General features: G+C 38.1%; 1 protein-coding gene across 1 annotated transcript; it reads left to right on the forward strand.

Moving 5' to 3' along the window:
* Positions 1-2,148: 2,148 nt before the first annotated feature.
* On the forward strand, positions 2,149-3,028 carry LOC102955808 (coiled-coil domain-containing protein 169-like). Its single transcript, XM_042974751.1, has one exon. The coding sequence runs from the start codon at positions 2,247-2,249 to the stop codon at positions 2,889-2,891; it is 645 nt and encodes a 214-aa protein (XP_042830685.1). The 5' UTR covers positions 2,149-2,246; the 3' UTR covers positions 2,892-3,028.
* The last annotated feature ends 19,937 nt before the right edge of the window (positions 3,029-22,965 follow it).

Consider the following 22,965-nt stretch of genomic DNA (forward strand, 5'->3'; position numbering starts at 1 on the left):
TCCTGAAGCAGACTATTTGGACTATTGAAATCCAAATAAAATCCGAAGTTTAGTTAATAATGATGTGAAATGTTGGTTTACTAATTACAACAAAAGATAATATTAGGGAAAATTGCAATTAGGGGAAATTGAATCTGGGTGAGGGGTTTACAGGAACTTTCTGTGTTATCTTTGCAACTTTTATGTAAATTAAAAGTATTCCAAAATAAAAATTTTACTTGAACTTAAACTTCATAAATCCAAAAATAGACAAGAAAAGGAAAAAAAGAAAACAAAGAGCAGGTATAACAAATAGGAAACAAACAGAAAGATGCCAGATATAAACCTAAATATGTCAATAATTACATTAAATATTATTAGATTAATGTTCCAATTGAAGAAACAGTCCAGGGGCGCCTGGCTGACTCAGGCAGTAGAGCGTGAGACTCTATATCTCTGGGTTGTGAGTTTAAACCCCACATTGGGCGTAGAGCTTACTTTAAAAAAAAAAAAAAAAAAGACATAGTCCAGCTATATAAAAAAAATCAACCATATGCTGCTTTCAAGAGACATATTTTAAATGTAAGGATACAAAATGGTTAAAAATAAACAACATATGGCAAAACAACACATCATGCAAGCAATAACAAAAATGTCAGGATAGCTATATGAATATTAGACAGAATTGACTTTACATTCTGGAGGATCTGGAAGGCCGTGCACATACAAAGGGTTGCACACATGCTCAGGGAAGATCAGAGATGGCTGACCTTTGGCCCTATACAAGCAGAAAGTAAAAATCAGAGAAGACTTGTAAGCTGCCTGAACTTAGAATGAGTGTACCAACACATGCACAGATTCCCTAGGAAAAGGGTGGAAACCTTGTAGGCTCAAAGTGTTTAAGGAAAATATTTGGCAAACAATTGACTGATCACTAAGCTATGATGACCAAAGGATGAAACCTAGGTGGCTAGGCTTAAAAATAAGAACAAGAATTTTAAGAGGAAAAAAAACTGAGCAAAGATTCCAGTTGTCACACACTGCAGGAGAAATAGACACTACGTAATTAGTCCAAGCACATCACTGAACAAAACCAAAGAAATATAGTGCATTATACAAAATAAAAATAAAGCAACAAAGAAACAAGGTGTAGCCCAACAGGAAAAAAAAAATCAGCTCATATAAACTGTCTGCAGGAGGTCCTCCATGATAGATTTAGTACATAAAGACTTCAAATAAGCTATTTTAATATGTTTATCAAAGAACTCAAAGGAGATATGTTTAAAGAATTAAAGGAATGTGTGATGACAACAACTCATCACATCGGAACATTAATAAGGAGATATGAGGGATGTCTGGGTGACTCAGTCAGTTCAGCATCCAGCTCTTGATTTCAGCTCAGGTCTCACGGTTTGTGAGATCAAGCCCTGCATTGGGCTCTGCGCTGTCAGCTGCTTGAGAGTCTCTCTCTCCCTCTCACTCTGCTCCCCTCAACAAATAAACTTTTTTTTAAATAATGAGATATGAATTATAAAAAAGAAATGAATAAAAATTCTAGAGTTAAAAGGCATAACAACTGAAATGAAAAATTCACTCAAGGAGCTCAACAGCAGATTTGAGCAATAGAAGAAGGAATCAGCAAACTCAAAGGTAGATCAATAGACACTATCCAGTCAAAAGAACAAAATGTAAAAAGCATGAAGAAAACTGAAGAAACTTGAAGGCCTGTGAGACACCATCAAACACACCGCATATGTATAATGGGAGTTCCAGAAGAGAAAAAGAAAAAAAAGGGGCATAAGTATATAAAGAAATCATGAGTGAAAAGTTCACAAATTTGATGAAAAACAATCTACACACCCAAATTAACTCTCTACATCCAATCTACATCCACATTCAATGAATTCTGAGTCGTACAAATCCAAAGATATTTATAGCTAGAAAGATCATTGTCAAACTGTTGAAAGTCAAAGCCAAAGAGAAAAATATGAAAACAGCAAGAGGAAAATTACATATGATATACAAAGGAACCACAATGACATTAACAGCTGATTTCTCATCGGAAACAATGGAGATAAGAAGGTGGTGTTATGACATATTCAAAGTGCTGGGGGAGAAAACTACCAACTAAGAATTCTAGGAGTCAGTTCACCACGGCAACAGCTTATGACAACACTTTCTTCTCCCCAGCTTCTGGGTGTCCCTTCAGGTCTTCTGCTGTAAGCTGTGCTGAGGGGAAGGGTGTGGGAGGTCTCTGACCTCACACCATGGGGGATGGAAGAGGTGATAACTTCGAAAGTAGGGACATTGACTGCCTTAAATTGGAGTTAATGGAAGAAATCCACATGAGAGACTTAGTACAGCTTTCGATACTTGAGTTAAGACAGGAGATAGTGAAACTGGAAGCCAAACTCAATATTGAAAATAAAGGTGGTGAATGGAAAACACGTTATGAAGTCCAACTTGGACTGAATGATCATCTAGTAAAGCAAATTGCTACTCTCAAAGAGAAAATGGAAAAACTCCGTGGAGATCCTTCAGATAGACTATCTTCTATTCGTGTCTATGAGCGAATGTCAGTGGAATCCTTAAATACATTACTTAAACAGTTAGAAAAAGAAAAAAGGAGTCTTGAAAATCAAGTGAAAAACTGTGCACTTAGATTGGAACAAGAGTCAAAGGCTTACCACAAAACCAGTGATGAATGCCGTACGTACCTAGCTGAAATGTCTCAGATCTCTAGCTCACACCAAGTTTCTAAAAGGCAACAGATGGATCAACTTCATAGAATGAAACAGAATCATGTGAAAACAGGAAGATGTAATCCAACTAATCAGAAGATAGTAAATGCCAAGAAAGGACCAGCAAAAAAGATTACAAGATCAAACCATTTTCCAAAACTCAATCTGTGATTTCAAAACTGGGTGGATTTCTCCTTCTTCCCTTTCTTCATCTGTAATATTCAACTCATGAAGTTAATGTTCAGCACATTTTGGGGGTAATGAAATAATTTTTTTTTAAAAGAGCCATTAAACTTCTTTGGCTCCTCTTCCAGATGTCCGTTCCTTTCTCTGCATGACAGTAATTTTCTTAGTAATTTAGTTTAGTTTCAAAAATTCCTCTGGAAAGTAATTTTAGTGACCCTAATATATCTAACAGCAGCACTTGTGATTCTTAAAAAAAAAATCCTAGGGAACCTGAAGATTGTCATCATTACACTTGCTTTTAATAATCTATCCATGATATGCTTTGATGGTAACATTGCTATTGTATTTGGTTTCCAGTCGGCTGTAATCTGATAATATGAGTTCCCCAAAACTTTTTGCTATTTTAGGTTATATAATGCTCATTTTTTTAGCCCAAAGTTTAAACAAAGCTGCAAATCAGATGCATTTTAAACTTTGACTTGAAGTATCATGGTATTGCGGAAATCGCCTTCAATCAAATATCAGCTTGTTGTAGCCCCACTCTGCCATGAACTTATGAGATTTGGGGAAAATCCCTTTACCTCATCTTTATTTCTTGTACCTGTAAAATGACTGAGGCAAACTCTGCAACTTCTAAGCTTTCTTACCATTCTAGAAAACCAACACTTACTCAACTACAGGATCCTGCCATATAACACATGGCAAATTCAGTCATTTTTGTGATGTTTATTAATTCATAGTGATGACCTTATTTTTTGGACCAAACATGGCAAGTGTCCACAATATTCAAGCCTAGAAGTGGACATAGAATGAGGATAGGATAGGAGAGCATTCTTTTAAAGCATTTATAAAATTTATTATATTCTCCTATTCATGATTAGACTGTTTTTGTAACTGTCACATAGGTCTGGAATACACATATAATTTATTTGCTCAACTTAATAAGTGAATTTAAATTCCCAGAAATCACCCAATGATCAGTATAGTTTTTAGCTAATGGTGTTCTCACCTTGAATCTGTTGCTAAAACCTAAATTCCAGTCGGCATCACCAAGTAATGAATACCAAATGCATTTCTATAACTCTGTAGCTATTCACTTTCTTTCCTTGAGAATGCATAAATTTCATAGAGTCAAATAATTATTTTATATGACTGTAAAATATAATGCAATGAAATATAAAGTAACTTCCTATAAATTACTCTACATTGGAGCTGTTTGGAAATATTTTCCCCTGTTCTTAATAAAGCTAACTACAGATATCAGATACCATGACCCATATTATCAAACAAATACTAGATTTTTATGTTTTACAATATCTTACTTAGCATTAGCAACAAATTAATAATCTAAATTTAGTAATAAATATAATCACAGATCATCACTGCAGGATAAAAAAAAAAGTTTTTTCTATCATACAGAGGAAGGCCATTGTAGGGATTGAATTAAAGAACATTTAAAATTATCTCAATCATTGTGATGGTATATTAGTTGAACATCTTACCTCGGGGATCTATCACATTTAGTTGTTAGTTCTGCAGGAGTGTCTTTGGAATACTTTCCAAATGTCTGAAAATGTCTGTCTTAAACACAGTGAAGGAGGGGCACCTTGGTGGCTCAGTCGGTTGGGCGTACAACTTCAGCTCAGGTCATGATCTCACAGTTCAGTTCATGAGTTCCAGCCCTGCATCAGGCTGTCAGCCCAGAGCCGCTTCAGATTCTTTGTTCCCCTCTCTGCCTGCCCCTCTCACACTCTTTTTCTCTCTCAAAAATAAATAAACATTAAAAAACCCCACAGTGGTAGAATGTTGACAGGGTAGTGTGAAGAACTTAAATGGGAGACTTTCGAAGATCTGTGTTCTGACATCAGCTCTGCCACTTCTAAGCTTCTGACTATAGGTAAATCACTTTTCATTGCCTCACTTTCATTATGTATAGGGTTGGAAATATTCACCCTAACTACTGCCTTGGGATTGCTGGGCAGATCAAGGTACTTAACTAAATATTTACCTATATACTGTTTTTAGACCTTATTTCCTTCTGAAAGGGTGCAACTAAATTTACAGGTATAAAAGCAACATCCACAACATACAAGATGAAAATAAAAGTTAAACAGTTTTGCAAGAGTTCATGACTAAGAAAAACTCTAGCTTTAAGCTTTCCAACAGCCAGTACAAAAAAGGAATGAGTTATGCGACTCTCATTATTTTTGTAGACAGAATATGTAAGTAGTAAAACACTTTTACCTAGTTCCCTAGTTCTAAGCTCTGAAGATAATTTGTCATGTGAGGTCTTATAAGAAACTGCAATTATTTATTGCAATAATCAGAGCAAAAATTAGAATTTGGGATCCTTCTTTGTTTAATACTGGAATATATATTACTATCAGTATTTTTAAGTTCAAAATTCATAAAGCAAAAAAATCAGTAAAACAATAGTATATTTCAAATTTTTTAATGTCTAAATCTATTACTAAATATCAAGAAATACCATTTATAAACTCGGATGTTGCTATAATAAAAAGGACATATAATAAGTATTGGCAAGGATGTGGAGAAATAGGAACCCTCATACACTGCCTATGGGGATGCACAATGGTGCAGCCACTTTGGAAAACAGTTTGGCAGTTCCTCAAAAGGTTATACATATAGTTATCATATGACTCAGCAATTCCACTCCTACATATACACCCAACAGAAATGAAAGTCTATGTCCACATAAAAACTTGTGCGTGACTCGCTGTAACACCATTATTCATAATAGCCTAAAAGTAGAAACAACCCAAATGCCCATCAGCTGATAAATGGATAAACAAAGAATAGTATATCCAAACAAGGAATAATATTCAGCAATGAAAAGAAATGAAGTACTGATACATGCTACAACATGGATGAATCTTGAAAATAATAAGTGAAAGAAGGCAGTCACTAAACAGTACCTATGGCATAACTTCATTTATATAAAATGTCCAGAACAGGCAAATCCAAAGAGACATAAAGTAGATTAGTAGTTGCCTGGGGCTTGTGGGGCCAGAGGGGAGGGTGGGTGATGGGGAGTGACTACAAAAGGTATAGGGTTTATTTTGGGCATGATGAAAATGTTCTAAAATTGATGGTGGTGATTGTTGCATAACTCTGTGAATATACCAAAAAAAAAAAAAACAACACTGAACACTTTAAATGAGCTAATCATATGTTATATGATTTATATCTCAATAATGCTGTTATTAAAAAATAATCTTACACCTAGAAAAATAACTCTTAAAAAATGAAGGTCCCACAAAAAAAAGACATTCTCAGGGGGGAAAAAAGCTTAGGAGAACTAATTGCTATCACACCTGCTTTATAAGAAATAGAAAAAGGAAGTTTGTCAGGCTGAAGAGAAATTGTAATTCGAATCCACACAGAGAAATAGAGCACCAGTAAAGGTAATTATATAGGAAAACATAAAATACAATGTAAACATATTTTTCTTTCCTTCCCACTACTGATTTAAAAGACATCTACATAGGGGCGCCTGGGTGGCGCAGTCGGTTAAGCGTCCGACTTCAGCCAGGTCACGATCTCGCGGTCTGTGAGTTCGAGCCCCGCGTCAGGCTCTGGGCTGATGGCTCGGAGCCTGGAGCCTGTTTCCGATTCTGTGTCTCCCTCTCTCTCTGCCCCTCCCCTGTTCATGCTCTGTCTCTCTCTGTCCCAAAAATAAAAAAAAAAAAAAAAAAAAACGTTGAAAAAAAATAAAAGACATCTACATAAAATAATAATTATTAAAATATTGGTAGATTTAGAACATATAAAGTTGTGATGCATATGGTAATAGCACAAAGGAAGGAAGAGGAAAGGGAGTTATATGAAAGCAGTTTTTGAACACTACCAGAAAGAAGTTAGGATAAATGTGAAGTATATTGTTTTCAGTTAAGATGTACATTGTAATCCCCAGACCTGCCACTAAGAAAATAATTCAACAAATAGAGTAAATAAAGGTAATTAAAATGGCACACTAGAAAATATCTATTTAGTGCAAAAGTAGGCAATAAAGAAGACATAGAGGACAAAAAATACGTAAGACATAGAAAATAGCAAAAAGGCAGTTATAAATAATTAAATTTATATTATAATCAATAATTACATTAAATGTAAATGAAATCAGCATTAAAATAAAAACAGATTATCAGATTAGATTTAAAAATGAGATCTAACTTGGGGCGCCTTGGTGGCTTAGTTGATTGGGCGTCCAACTTCGGCTCAGGTCGTGATCTCATGGTTCATGGGTTCAAGACCCACGTCGGGCTCTGTGTTGACAGCTCAGACCCTGGAGTCTGCTTCAGATTCTGTGTCTCCCTCTCTCTCTCTGCCCCTCCCCTGCTCATGCACTCTCTCTTTCTCTCAAAAATAAATAAACATTTAAAAAATGGGATCTAACTGTATGCTGTCTAGAACAGGCACACTTTAATTTTGTTTAATATTTATTTATTTTTGAGGGGGGAAGGGGTAGAGAGAGAGGAAAGAGAGAATTCCAAGCAAGCCCCATGGTGTCAGCTGGAGCCCAATGCAGCGTTCGATCCCATGAACCATGAGACCATGATCTGAGCCAAAATCAAGAGTCAAATGCCCAATCGACTGAGCCACCCAGGTGTGCCCAGGCACCCCCAGGCACACTTTAAATTTTTTTTAAGTTTATTTATTTATTTTGAGAGAGAGAGAGAAACCGAGTTCAGGTGCATACACAAGCAGGGGAGGGGCAGAGAGAAAGAGAGACAGAATGTTAATTGTACTTCAATAGTAACAACTTTTTAAATAAATAAGCAATAAAAAAATTAACAACTGAATCCAGCAACATATAAAGAATATTATACACCATGGCTAAATAGGATTCCCCCCCCCACTGCCGCGGAATGCACAGTTGGTTTAACATCCAAATATCTTAAGGGGTGGTCTTTAGTGGCCATGGGACTAAGGCAGAGGAATATTGCCTCTTGGGATGCACTGGCCAGATGGAGGAGGCACAGCTCTGGATTGGTTGGTTTGCAGACCAAAGGCTGAGTTCTTTGCTATCTCTAAGAATTAGCTAGCCCTGGGAGGGGCAGTCTCTCCACAGCCAGGAGAATTTTTTAAGATGTCAAAACATCATAATATACAAAAACAAATTTTAATGTTTTTTTAATTTTATTTTTTTAAATTTACATCCAAATTAGTTAGCGTATAGTGCAACAATGATTTCAGTAGATTCCTTAGTGCCCCTCATCCATTTAGCCCAACCCCCCTCCCACACCCCCTCCAGTAACCCTCTGTTTGTTCTCCATATTTATGAGTCTCTTATGTTTTGTCCCCTTCCCTGTTTTTATATTATCAAAAAAAATTTTTAAACATGACTAATACAGTTGGTCCTTTGATGTTTTGAAATCATATTAAGAAAATTTTAGAAGGCTGATAATAGAGGTTTTCAGTAGTAGGGCTTAAGTTGCCCCAAACAGCATAGACATTTTATTATGGGAGTGAGAAAGGAGGAACACAAGTGAAGGTATGAATCCCTGTAGGTCAGCCCATAAATAGGTTTCTTATTTATATGGTATTAGCCAACAAAGTACATTTTAAACTTTGGGGGACTCTAACAATATCTTGGTGGAATTGTCAAGTGTGTTAGAAATATGCCTCATGTTAAGGTGGCAGGTCTGGCAGCTATGTTGTTGGAGGGTATGAACTGATAAATCTCTGTAAAGATTAGTTGTATTTGTGAGTAATTAAAGTGAAAAGAGAGGTTGTGGTTATCATGGTCAGAGATGCAAGGCAGGAGATAGTGGTAGATAGCTGGAGGAGTGTAGTAGAAGGCATCAGGGAGTGGGTGGTCCTCTCCCCAGGAGGTCAAGGGATTGACTGATATGAAGCAGATGTCTCCTGGGGAAAGCAATAATCTCCATTACTTTTAATTTTCATATTTTAAGTTTATTTATTTGTTTTAGGGAGAGAGTGAGAGCGAGTGGGGGAGGGAAAGAGAGAGAGAGGGAGAGAGAGAATCCCAAGCAGGCTGCACACTGCCAGGGCAGAGCCTGACATGGGGCTCAAACTCATGAACCATGAGATCATGACCTGAGCCGAAATCAAGAGTTGGACACTTAACTGACTGAGCCACCGAGGCGCCCCTCCATTACTTTTTAGAATGACACAGATAGTAGTAACCCCTACCAGATTTCCCTTTAGGCATAGGAGTACAGGCATGTACTTTTTAGTCAAGAGCAAGGAGTATAGCAGGATCATGGCCTCTGCAGACAGTGAGCTCAGGAACATAATAGGATCCCTAATATCAAAAGAAGAAAAACAAAAATGTCCTGTGTCCCATTTGTACTTTAGGAAAGGCAGTTCATGCACACTGTTTGAGTGGAGATCTTAGCATCTAGGGTGAAGTTGTCTCCAGCACAGGGAGTAAAGTCATCTCCAATGGCGAGGTCTTGGGTTGAGGTGATGTTGTCTGAGGTGATGTCATCTCTAGCAGTAACATCCTGGGCCAGGGCAATATCGTCTAGCGACTTCAGGTATCCTTTTTAGGGGGATACCCACTCAGGTTGATGTGGGTCTTAGCATTTGCTAAATTGGGCCTCCCGATTATAAACCAATGAAAGTATCTAGACCAGTGGTTAATAAGACTACAATCACCAGCATGGCGTGCAGCTGCACTTACAAGTTTTTTTTTTTTTTTTGGGTGGAAGTTTAAATTCAAATGGGTCATATATCAGATGAGCAGCTCCCCTGCCCATGGGACAATCTATGGTTAAGAGATCCTAGGAGAATATGAACACTTGATCTGGCCTCCAGCCCTTATGGGATGGAGAAAGATAAAAAATGTAGAGATTGGTTAAGGCCTGAGGTAAGATACTCATTTAAGAGTTTATTTAAACTGGAATTTGAAAAGGAATTGTTTGAGAAGACCATTATGTCTCTTAAACAGGTTATTTGGGAACTTCTAGGGACATAGAAGTTCTATTGAGTGTCTCTTCCTAGAGCCCAGAATTGTAAATTTTGAGAAATGAAATGTGTACTGTGGTTAATATTAATACTTCTAACTCCAAAGGTAATGAGAGTCTTGGCAAGGATTTATATTGTGAACTTAATATAGAGAGAGACATATGTCCTTTTACATATTGGGTATCTACCAGGCAAGAGATTCCCAGAGTTCTTTAACCTGAAAGAAGCCATTTTAGACAATGCCCATCAGTTTTGAATTAATGTAAAGATGGTACCACTTGTTGGCTAGGGCATCCAGTGTTAAGATGACTGCCTGAAGTTTGGCTAAGTGTGTTGTTTTTTGGGTTCCATCCTTTATTAGGGATATCCTTGCTAAAGGATGGAAAGCACCAACATTTCACTGAGCTCCATCGTGTATAATGGTTAGCAGTGTCATTCACGTGGTCTATGAACTCTGGTGTTCACTCAATCCCAGAGGGTTTCCCACGTATCTGTCTGGGGGAGGGGTGACTTCTAGGACCCTTGCATCTGGCAAGGGACTGAGGACAAGGAAAGCCACCCCTCCTGCGAGTAGAATATATGTCAGAGAGCCTGGGTATGGTTGCTTCCTGATTTAAGAAAGCTTCCTTGAGGTGCCTGGGTGGCTCAGTCAGTTGAGCATCTGGCTCTCCATCTCGGCTCATGTCATGATCTCACGGTTTGTGGGTTCGACCCCGGCGTCCGGCTCCATGCTGACAGCAGAGTCTGCCTGGGATTCTCTCTCTCCCTCTCTCTCTGCCTCTCTCTCTCTCTCTCTCTCTCTCAAAATAAGTAAATAAACTTAAAAAAAAAAAAGGCCTCTATAGCTGTGTCAAGTTTGTGGGATGCTGTTTCCATGACTCAAAGCATACTGGGCAGCAAAGTATGGAGGGTCACAGGCTCAGAGTCTAGGAAAGCCCAGTAGGTAGCCAGTTGTTTTGTTTGTTTGTTTGTTTGTTTGTTTGTTTTAATGGTGTATAGCATAAGATGAGGGGGGCAGTTTTTTGCACCTGAAGCCCTTGGTCAACTTATAGCCATCAGAAGCATGTCAGACTCCAGCACATATAAGAAGAGGTTGCCAAAGTGTCTTTGGTGAAGGAGCTTGGTGTCAGTGGGGGCAGGGGGGCACTAACAAGAGTGCCTGTTAATTTTAATTGGGGAATAAAATTTGTAAATGAGGGGCCCCTGGGTGGCTCAGTCAGTTAAGTGTCTGACTTCGACTCAGGTCTGATCTCACTGTTTGTGAGTTTGAGCCCTGCATCAGGCTCTCTGCTGATAGCTTGGAGCCTGGAGCCTGCTTCAGATTCTGTGTCTCCCTCTCTCTCTGACTGTCCCCTACTCGCACTCTGTGTTTCTCTCTCTCAAAAATAAACATTAAAAAAAATTTTTTATTTTGTAAATGAGGAATATGTTGCCATCAGAACCCAAGATGGACTAAAAGATGTTGGATTCATATGTCCTTAATGAGTGTGTCTAATGAATCTACTTGGGGGAGGGTTATCAGTGTAATATCACATCTGTTGAGGTGCACCATGGGTAGGATGGAGGTATTGTGTCCCTTCAGAGGTAAAAGGAAACTGCAGCTGAGAGGCTGTTGAAATAGATTCTGAACAGAAAATGATAGCCATATCTATAAAGGCAAAATATTTACCAGTTTTTCATGAATAGAATCAGTAATTTTAATAACATTGGATGTCTGCTGTGGGGGCCTTGATGGATGGGACCACAGCATAAAGATTGTAGTAATCTACCATGAGGAATACCTTCCCACACACAACTTTTTTCTTTTCTTTAGATTTAAGAGCAGGCAAAATTGGACTGTCAAATGGTGAAGCAGTGAAGATAATCACCCATTTGTTCATTAGGTTCTATAGAGTGAGTTTTAATCCTTGATCACCCTGTTTTAACTTATATTGGGCCAGATTAACTATTTTATCTGGGGGTCTATGGGGTCCGATTTCATTAAGCCAATTTGTAAGTGTCAAAGACCTACTTTAATTTTAATTTATCACTTATTGTGTCACAGCATGTATGTCCAAACGGAATATTTTAGGTCAATGAGTATTATAATTTTGGAAATTTAGGCAAGGCTATAATTAGAGTGAGGCAAGCCAAGTTTTTTTTCTTCATTTTATATTTAGTTACCTTCTTAAAATTATAGGGGACACAATGCTTAAGTTTACTAGGATTCCCACAAAAAACTATAATTTGAACCCCATCTTGATTAAGCCCATAAAGGTGTTATTAATTAATGTATTTCAGCAAATGTTAAAGTTAATTTAGGACAAAGGTTGTAGAGGCATAATAGCCAATCAGTAGTATTTTTGTCATTTAATTATATAATTCTTTAGTATATAAATTTTGGATTTCTAACTGTGTCAAATTTGTGGTTTTGTTTTAATTTATATATATCACACATATATGCATATATATACAATTCATGTATTATATATTTATATTAAAATATTATATATGTATACATAATTACTTAATTATGTTTTATTTTCTCTCCCTGTATCTAGAAATTTGTTTTAAAATCAGTAAGTAATTTAGGGCTAGGATTATTTTTGTTACACCTGGCATTTGCTCAGTACATAAAGTTTAAAAATCCCTTTTTTTCCCATTGGGCTTGTATCTGCCTAAAACAGCAGTCTTTTTTTTTTCTTTTTTTCCCTTTGTTTTAGGCTTGTAGCTACCTGAAGCCACAATCTTTAGTTTTTGTCTCCAGCTAAGAAGGAAAGAGGGGACAGAAAAGGGACTGCATGCCTCTGAGCAACCTCTCATCCCTGTCCCCATTAAGCTGTTTTTTTCTTTTAAAATGGTCTGTATTTCTAGGTAACTAACCTCTCTCCCCCCCCCCCTTTTTTTTAAGAACCTAGGTGCGTCAAACCAGGGAAGTCAAGTTTGGCTCAGTGGACCAAGCTGTCCAAGGTAAGTTGATAACTAGTGAATTGTGGCAACCTCCAAGCAAGACTTTAGCACCTGAGACTAAGTGAGGAGTGCCATGGAGGCTCATGCCTTTGAGGTTCTCCTTGATTTAGTTGGAAAACCATGGTAGTATTCAGCAGAGACATCATGAAGCAGTGGCAACCAGAAAGCCAGCATGCCAACAGCCAGCCAACCCTTCCCCAGTAACACTCGTTGTTTGGTAAAGCCAATCAGTAAGCCAAGAGCAGTCTAGAAGCAAGCCCCCTCCACTAAACACTGAGTCACCAGGGTCACTGTGCCAATTATTGTATGCCCAGGTGTTAATTTATAAAAGTATCTGTGTGATAAAGGAAGGATAGGTTTAGGCCATTGCCTTAATTGGGATTTCTGTCAGAAAGGTGAGACAGGACAGGGTAAACAGTTTAGGATTAGCTAGTTTGAAAACTTTTGGCAGGCTCTAAACTACAAGGGCGTTCTCTAGTTGCCTGGTACCTGACCCTGGGATGATTGAGGCACAGGAATATTGCCTCTTGTTTCTGGAGAAGCTGTAAATAATATTAAACTTTTCTTTCAATGGCATTGATCTCTCCATATTGCCACTCGGTCACCTTTATAAATTAAGACCCAGGGACAGAAAAATTTCATACCCATTAGGATGGCTATTGTAAGAAAGAAAGAAAGAAAGAAAGAAAGAACGAACAAGGAGTATTAGAAAAGATGTGAAGAAATTGGAATGCATTCTGCTGAGAATGTAAGCTGGTGCAACTACTGTAGAAAATGATACTGGGGCACCTGGGTGGCTCAGTTGGATGAGCATTCAACTTTGACTCAGGTCATGATCTCATGGTTCATGAGTTCGAGCCCTGCATCAGGCTCTCTGCTGTCAGCACAGAGTCCACTTAGGATCCTCTGTCTCCCTCTCTCTCTGTCCCTCCCTTGCTCGCGTGCTCTCGCCCTCTCTCAAAAAAACAAACATTTTAAAAAAGAAAATTATATGACAATTCCTGACAATATTAAAAATTAAACACAGAATTACCGTATAAGCCAGTAATTCCACTTCTGTGTATAGGCCAAAAAGAATTGAAAGCAGAGACTTCAACAGATATTTACTTGTACAGCCATGTTCACGGCAGCAATTTTTTTTTTTTTTTTTTTTTGCGGCACCATTATTCACAATAACCAAAAGGTGGTGCCATGGTCTGAATGTTTATGCCCCCAAAATCCATATGTGGAAATCCAAATTCCCAAAGGTGATACGCCCCATCTATCTGTTAGTAGGTGGGGTCTTTGGGAGATGATTAGTTTATGAAGGTGGAGCCCTCATGAATGGGATCAGTGTTTTTATAAAAGAGATCCCATAGTGCTCCCTAACCCCTTCCACCCTGTGAGAACAGAGAAAAGGCACTCATTATGAACCAGGAAGAAGGCTTTCATTTGACCATACTGGCATCTTGATTTTCGATTTCTAACCTGTAGAAATGTAAAAAATAAATTTCTGCTGTTTATAGGCTACCTAGTCTGTGGTAGCCCAAATGGACTAAGACAAGTGGCAGGCAACCCAAGAGTCCAATGACAGATGAGTGGATAAACAAAATATTATATATATATATATATATATATATATATATATATATATGTGTGTGTGTGTGTGTGTGTGTGTATTCAGTCTTATAAAGAAGGAAATTCTGACACATGCCACAATATGAACATTATTCAGTCTTATAAAGAAGAAAATTCTGACACATGCACAATATGGAATAACCTTGAAGACATTATGCTAAGTGGAAACAAGCTAGTCATGAAAGGACAAATATATGGCTCCACTTATATGAGGTACCTAGAGGAGTAAACATCATAGAGACAGCAACTACAATAGTGTTTGTCAGTGCTTGGGAGGAAGGAAATCAGGGATTACTGCTTAATGGGTACAGAGTCTCAGTTTGGGAAGATGAAAAGGCTCTGGAGATAGATGGTGGTAATGATTGAACAACAATTTATTGTTTTTAATTTTTTTAACATTTATTCATCTTTGAGAGACAGAGAGAGAGAGAGAGAGAGAGAGCATGAGTGGGGGAGGAGCAGAGAGAGAGGGAGACACAAAATCTGAAGCAGGCTCCAGGCTCTGAGCTGTCAGCACAGAGCCCAATACAGAACCCGAACTCACTGACTGCAAGATCATGACCTGAGCCGAAGTCGGACGCTCAACTGAAAGGAAGCTTCCAGGCACCCCGAACAACAATTTAAATGTAGTTTACACCACTGAAATGTAAACTTAAAAGTGGATAAAATGGTAAACTATATGTTACGTATATTTTACTACAATTAAAAAAATTCTAAGCAAAGTCAGAATAAAAGGTAAATTTCTCAAACTGATAACAGACATGAGAAAAGTCTCTAGCTCACATCATCATAGTATCAGTGGTGAAAGAGTGAAGCTCTCCCACTTTGACTGGGAACAGGTCAACGATGTCCACTCTTATCACTTGAACTAAACACCGTACTGGAGATTACTAAGCCAGTGCAATCAGGAAAGGAAAAGAAATAAAAAGCATCCAGATTGGAAAGGAGGAAGAAAAAGGGGTTTTTGTGACAGATGACAATTGTCAATGTAAAGAGTCAAATGAAACCCACAAAAAAGCTACTAGACTAATAAATGAGTTTAGCAAGAATGTGAGATAAAAGATAAATAGGAAAATAAGTTGTATTTCTATATACTAGCAATGAAAAAATGTGAAAATGAAATGAAGATAATTCTATTCACAATAGCATCAAAGAGAATAAAATACTTAAAAATAAATTTAGCAAAAAAGTGTAAAATACACACAAAAACTATAAAAACATTGTGAGGGAAATTAAAGATCTACATAAATGAGAGAAAGTCCATATCATGAATTGAAAGACTCGGTATTGTTAAGATGGCAATTCTCACCAAATTGATCTATAAATTAAATGAAATCCTTATAAAAATTCCAGCAGGTTTTTTTTTTTGCAGAAATTAACAAACTGATCCTAAATATATACGGAAATGCAAAGGACCCAGAATAACAAACATGATTTTGAAAGAGAGACGATAGAGTTTTTGCTTCCATATTTCAAAGCTTACTATAAAGTCAGTTATTGAGACAGTGTGATATTAACATGAAGATAGAAATATAGATCAATGGAACAGAATGGAGAGTCCAAAATGAAACCTTATATTAGGGTCAATGGATTTCTGACAAGGTTCCAAGGCAACTCAATGTAGAGATGACAGTTCTTTCAGTAAGTAGTGCTAGGGCAATTGGATATCCATAAGCGAAAAAAATAAATAAATTTAGATCTTTATCTCACACCATACACAAAAAATGAACTTGAGGGGCACATGGCTCAGTCAGTTGAGTGTCTGAATCTTGATTTGGGCTCAGGTCATGATCCCAGGGTTGTGGGATAGAGCCCCATGTCAAGCTCCACGCTGAGCATGGAGCCTGCTTAAGATTTTCTCTCTCTCCCTCTCTGTCTCTCTCTGTCTCTCTGTCTCTGTCTCTGTCTCTCTCTCCCTCTGTCCCTCTCCCCTGCTCAAGCTCTCTCTCTCAAATAAATAAACAAGCAAACAGATAAATAAATAATTTTAAAACATGAACTCAAAATGGATCAGAGCTGAAGTAAAAGCCAAAATTATAAAAATTTTCAGAAGTAAACACAGAAAAAAGTCTTTGTGACTTTGGGATTATTTCCTTGTTGCTGTATGACTGAGGGCCATACCAATTTGACCTATCAACCAACTAAACTAAATTGACGTTTATAGAACACTCCAACCAACAATGGCAGAATATACATATATTTCAAACACACATAGAACATTTACCTGTATATACCATATTTTGAGCCATAAAACAAAATCAATGTACTGTAAAGGATTTACATTATAAAAAGTATGTTCTCTAATCACAATTAAATTAGAAGTCAATAACAGAAAGATTATTTGGAAACCAAATAACACATTGCTAAATAACCCATGAAATCAAAGAAGAAATCAAATGGAAAATTATTAAAAATGTTTTAACTGAAAGAAAATTTTAAAACAGTATATGAAAATTTGTGAGATGTTGAGAAAGCAGCACTTGAAGGGGATTTATAGCACTAAATGTCCCTATTAGAAAAGAAGATTTCCAATCAATGAATTCAGATCTCCAGCCCCTCTCTCCTCCCTAGAGGTGGGGCCAGGGGCCTGAGACTTCCAACCCATTAATCATGGTTGGTTCCCTGGCAACTAGCCCCCACCGTTAGGGTAGTTAGAGGCTTTCAAGAAGTCACCTCATTAATATAAACTCAGGTGTGATGAAAAGGGCTCCTTAAGAATGATGAAAGACACTCCAATCACTCAGAAAATTCCAAGGGTATTGGGAACTTTTTGCTGGGACCCAGGGACAAAGACTAAATATACTTCCTATTATATCACAGGGGATGATGACTAAAGAGGGTACACGGTTTGTTCTTGGGGTGATGACCTTCTAAAATTTATTGTGGTGGTGGCACAACTGTGTGAATATACTGAAATCAATTATACACTTAAAAAACAAAAAAGAAGAAACTATTGATATACACAATAGTCTGAATGAATCTCCAGTGAGAAAATCCAATCCCAAGAAGTTGCATTCTGTATTATTCTATTTATAGAACATTCTTGAAATGACAGAATTACAGAAATAGAGAGATTTGTTGTTTCCAGGAGTTAAGGGCACACTGGTGGGGAGTGGGTGCACTATAAAAGGGCAACATGACTGATACCCTGTCACCCTGATACCCTGTTGGAATTTTTCTGTATCTTGACTGTATCTCAATATCAATATCCTGGGGGCGACTGGGTGGCTCAGTTGGTTGGGCATCCAACTTCAGCTCAGGTCATGACCTCGTGGTTCCTGAGTTCAAGCCCCAAATCAGGCTTTCTGCTGTCTCCCTCTCTCTTCCCCCCTTCTCAAAAATAAATAAACATCAAATAAATTTTTTAATAAAAAAATCAATATCCTGGTTGTAATATTGGATTAGAGTTTTGCAAGATGTTACCATTCGGATAAACTAGGTAAAAGATCTACATCATCACTGTATTTTTTCTTACAGTCTGTATGTGTATCTACAATTATCTCAAAATAAAAAGTTTAATAAAATGTTTAAATAAAATGCACAGTGGATGTCAAAGCTCTTAGTCCATTCAGGCCGCTGTAACAAAATACCATAAACTGGATGGCTTATAAACAACAGAAATTTTATTTCTCACAGTTCTGGAGGCTGAGTCCAAGATCGAGATGCCAGACTGGCTGAATGACAGAGCCCACTTCCTGATGCGCAGCAGGTGCCTTCTCCCCATGTCCTCAGGTTGCCTAAGGGGCAAGGGAACTCTCTGAGGTCTCTTTTCTAAAGACGCTAATCTCATCATGAAAGCTCCACCCTCACGACCTAATTACCTCCAAAATGCCCCACCTCCTAATACCACCACCGTGGGGATTAGAATTTCAACATACGAATTCAAACGTAGCAAGCACCCTGCAAATTCTAAAAATAGGCGCAGGCATACTTTGTTTCATTGTGCTTCACTTTATGGCGCTTGGCAGATACTGTGTTTTTCACGAATTGAAAGGTTAAGGCAGCCCTGTGTTGAGCAAGTCCATTGGTGGTATTTTTCCAATAGCATTTGCTCACTTGGTATCTCTGTGTCACATTTTGGTAATTCTTGCAATATTGAAAACTTTTTAATTTTTATTATATTTGTTATGGTGTCAGTGATCAACAGTTTCTTGTGCTGGAAACTGTTCCTGGTGGAGATGCTGTGAAGATTGTTGATATGACAACAAAGGATTTAGAATATCACATCAACTTAGTTGATAAAGTAGAGGCAGGGTTTGAGAGGATGGACTCCAATTTTGAAAGTTCTGCTGTGGATAAAATGCTATCAAACAGCATCAAATGCTACAGAAGTCATTTGTGAAATAGTCCGTGCAGAAAACTTCATCGCTGTCTTATTCTGAGAAACTGCCACAGACACCCCAACCTTCAGCAACCACCAACCTGATCCGTCAGCAGCCCTCAATGGTGACGCAAGACCCTCCACCAGCAAAAAGATTATGACCCGCTGGAATGATGGTTATGACCCGCTGGATGATGGTTAGCATGTTTCAGCAGAAAGTGTTTTTTAATTAAGGTATTTACATTTTTAGACATAATTCTATTTGGACACATGATAGACTACAGTATAGGGTAAACTTAACTTTTATATGCACTGAGAAACCAAAAAATTAATTTGACTCGCTTTATTGCAATAGTCACCTTACTGCAGTGGTCAGGAACTGAACCTGTAATATCTCTGCCTGCACAAATAATTATTAACAAGCATCTTTTATGAGAATGAATAGCATGGAAATATTGTGGCTTTATTCAATCATTAATTCAAAAAATATTTAGTGAGTCACTTATTATTGTTCAAGGACTAGGTTAGATGCTACAGGGCATACAACATCATGAATTTATGGTAACATCACAATTGTTGCCATGTTGCAAGTTTTGCCTGAGCCTGGGTATTTTTTGTGAAATGTAAGTCAGTTGATAAATATACTTGTAGGGAGAAAACATATTTTTATTTACTGATAATCACTAACAGCTGTGACTGAGATCAAAAGCTCTTAACTAATTATCTTTCACAACTCCTATAGACAACTACATACTTGATATCTCCACTTAGGTACCTTGCTTTCAAACCTCAAAAGTACTAAACTGAACTTTTGGTCTCACTCCCCAAATCTGTTCCCTCCATTATTAATCTTCTACATCTTTTTTTTTTCACCAATATTTTTTTTATTTTTTTAAACTTGTTTTATTTTTTATTTTTTTTAATTTACATTCAAATTAGTTAGCATATAGTTCAACAATGATTTTAGAAGCAGATTCCTTAGTGCCCCTCACCCATTTAGCCCATTTCCCCTCCCACAACCCCTCCAGTAACCCTGTTTGTTGTCCATATTTATGAGTCTCTTATGCTTTGTCCCCCTCCCTGTTTATATTATTTTTGTTTCCCTTCCCTTATGTTCATCTGTTTTGTCTCTTTAAGTCCTAATATGAGTGAAGTCATATGATTTTTGTCTTTCTCTGACTGACAAATTTCACGCATAATACCCTCCAGTTCCATCCACATAGTTACAAATGGCAAGATTTCATTCTTTTTGATTGCCCAGTAATACTCCATTGTATATATATACCACAACTTCTTTATCCATTCATCCATCAATGGACATTTGGGCTGTTTCCATACTTTGGCTATTGTTGATAGTGCTGCTATAAACATGGGGGTGCATGTGTCCCTTCGAAACAGCACACCTGTATCCCATGGATAAATGCCTAGTACTGCAATTGCTGGGTCATAGGGTAGTTCTATTTTTAGTTTTTTGAGGAACCTCCATACTTTTTTTCTAGTGGCTGCACCAGCTTTCATTTCCATTTCTTCTATATCATAATAAATAATCTACCGTACTTGTTCAAGCCAGTAATATAAGCATAATCTTTCTCTTTCCCTTGCCTCCCACATTTCTCTGGTGAGCCCATCAATGTCTCTATCTCCAAAGCCACCACCCTATTGCAAGTTATTACCATCTCCGACTGTACTACACAATAATTTCCCTACTGATCCCTCTGCTTCCTCTTGTGCCCACTCCCCCACCCCGCCAATCCATTCTCTGCACAATGGACAAAATGATTTTAGTAAAATTTGCATTACGTCACTCTCCTACATAACCCCTACACAACAAATACATCGTGGCCCATTTTATGTAGAGTAAAATCCGAATTCTACTATGGCCTATGAGACCCTACAACACCTGAATCCTGTCCATCTTTCCATCCTTCTCTGTTATATCTCATCTTCTTGTTCACCACCACTCAGCCACGCTGGCCTTTCAGTTGCTAAAATGTAACAAGCTTTTCCCAGCCCAGAGGGCCTGAGTATACATTGTTTCCATTGATCAGACTACTCTTCCCAGTTTCTCTGAAGGAAGCCCTGGCTCTTTCTTCTCCTCAGCTGAAACATTGTATTGTTGTTCCCTAATTCTACATAAGAGGGAAAGGGGGCAGCAATCTGGTTAGAGCTGGAGAAGGGGAGTACCTAGGGAACTTGCCTCAAGGCTGCATTTGCATAGCAAACACACTGTCTTTACTTAGATTAAGTATAGATCAATAAAAAAAAGTCAATGTTTTCTTAAAATGCTTTTATTTGTACTTTCTATAAGATTAAGAGAACATCGTCTGTCCATAAAAATACAATTTGGAGGGGTTCCTGGGTGGCTCAGTCAGTTAAGTGTCTGACTTTGGCTCAGGTCGTGATCTCAGTTTGTGAGTTCAAGCCCCGCATTGGGCTCTGTACTGACAGCTCAGAACCTGGAGCCTGCTTCAGATTTTGTGTCTCCCTCTCGCCCTCTGCTGCTTCCCACTTGCTCTCTCTCTCTCTCAAAAATAAACATTAAATATATGTATACATTTATATTTTTATATTTATAATTTATATATTTATAATTTGGAGTGCCTTGGGGGAAGCAGCAAACAATTCCAAAGAGGTTGGAGAGGTAGACAAGGACTAGAGATTTTTAAAATTTTATCTTGAAGGTGATGAGGGTCTATCTGCATCTTTTCAGTAGGGGTGTGACATGATCAGACTTACAGGATTAGATGAGGAGAAACTAAAGACTGAAAAGTCAGTACAAAATAATTACTATAGCTAACATTTATTGAACATTTAATGTGTGACAGGTATTATTCTAAGGGCTTTCCATTTTAGTGCTTTATGTATATTAATTCACTTAGTCCTCGCAACTACCCAATGTACTGTCATACCCACTTTAAAGATGAGGAAACAAAGGTACAGAGAAGTGACTCATTCAAGAATTACAAAGCTAGTAAGTGGTAGAGATAAGATTAAAACCCAGAGAGTCCAGGGGCGCCTAGGTGGCTCAGCCAGTTAGGCATCCAGCAGTTCGTTGTGGCTCAGGTCATGATCTTGAGGTTCCTGGGATCGGGCTCTGCACAGGCAGCACAGAATCTGCTTGGGATTCTGCTTGGGAGTCTCTAGCTCTCCCTCTCTCTCTGCCCCTCCCCCACGCATGCTGCGTGTCTCTCAAACAAATAAAGTCAAAGAAAACCCAGAGAGTCCAGTTCATAGCTCATGCTCTTCATCAATATGCTATAATGCTCCCCTTTAGCAGTTTATGGCAGTACCACAGGCTTGAAATTGCAAGGGTCTAATGGATGATGATGGAAAGGTTCAAGAGGGAGATTGGGAATGTAAATCCAGCAATGTGAGGAGCAGCTATGAAGCATAGACAGGAATCAAAGGTGACTCTGAGTTCTAACTTGACCAACTAGTAAGGGATGGTGCCAAATATGGAACTCTGGTGGAAAAGATAGAAATTATTGGACACCTCATGTTTGATGTGTCTGTGGGACAAAAGGACTGCCAGGAGGCAATCAGAGATAGTAGTCTGGAGCTAGACTGGAGCAAGAATGAGATCTGAGCTAGAGGTAGAGATTTTAGAGTTCTCGTACAAGTGTTAAAGGCTTAAGGAGAGCATGCAGAATAGACAGGCTGAGAGCAGAGCCTGGGGAACATCATCATTTAGGGAATAAGTACAGAAAAAGTATCCAGCAGAGAAGACTGACGGAGGTGGCCATAAAGCTAAGACGCTAGGAGAGAGCTGTGTCATGCAATCCCAGGAAGGAATTTCAACAACGACAAATTTAACTTTAATGCCACTAGAAAGTCAGTCCTGTGAAGCCATGGAACACGTCTGTTTTGTGCACCAATGTACCCTCGAGCCTAGAGGCCTGGCACATGGTAAATGGTCAAAAACATGAACTGAATATGAGTAAGAAAAGAAACCAACAGTACCAAATACCACACAAAGTTCTGGGAAGACAAAGACTGAGAAGTCAGCATTTTATTTAGCAACCTAGGGTGTGACAATCTTGTTCAGAGCGGTTTCAGTGTACTAGTGGGGCGAAAGCAAAATGGAAGTGGCTTAAAATAGACAGCAAGAATGTTTTCGTATACGACTTTTCTACTTTTTTGTTTAAAAAATTCTTAATAGTTGACAGGAGGTGAGGAAGTTGCAGCCACCGGTCCAGCAGATTCTTGGAGGAACCTTCG

Source organism: Panthera tigris, chromosome X (assembly GCF_018350195.1).
Source record: "Panthera tigris isolate Pti1 chromosome X, P.tigris_Pti1_mat1.1, whole genome shotgun sequence".
Taxonomy (NCBI): domain Eukaryota; kingdom Metazoa; phylum Chordata; class Mammalia; order Carnivora; family Felidae; genus Panthera; species Panthera tigris.

What these genes read in the sequence shown, in the direction of transcription:
- LOC102955808 (XM_042974751.1), top strand. Translation starts at nt 2,247, where the DNA reads ATGGGGGATGGAAGAGGTGATAACTTCGAAAGTAGGGACATTGACTGC.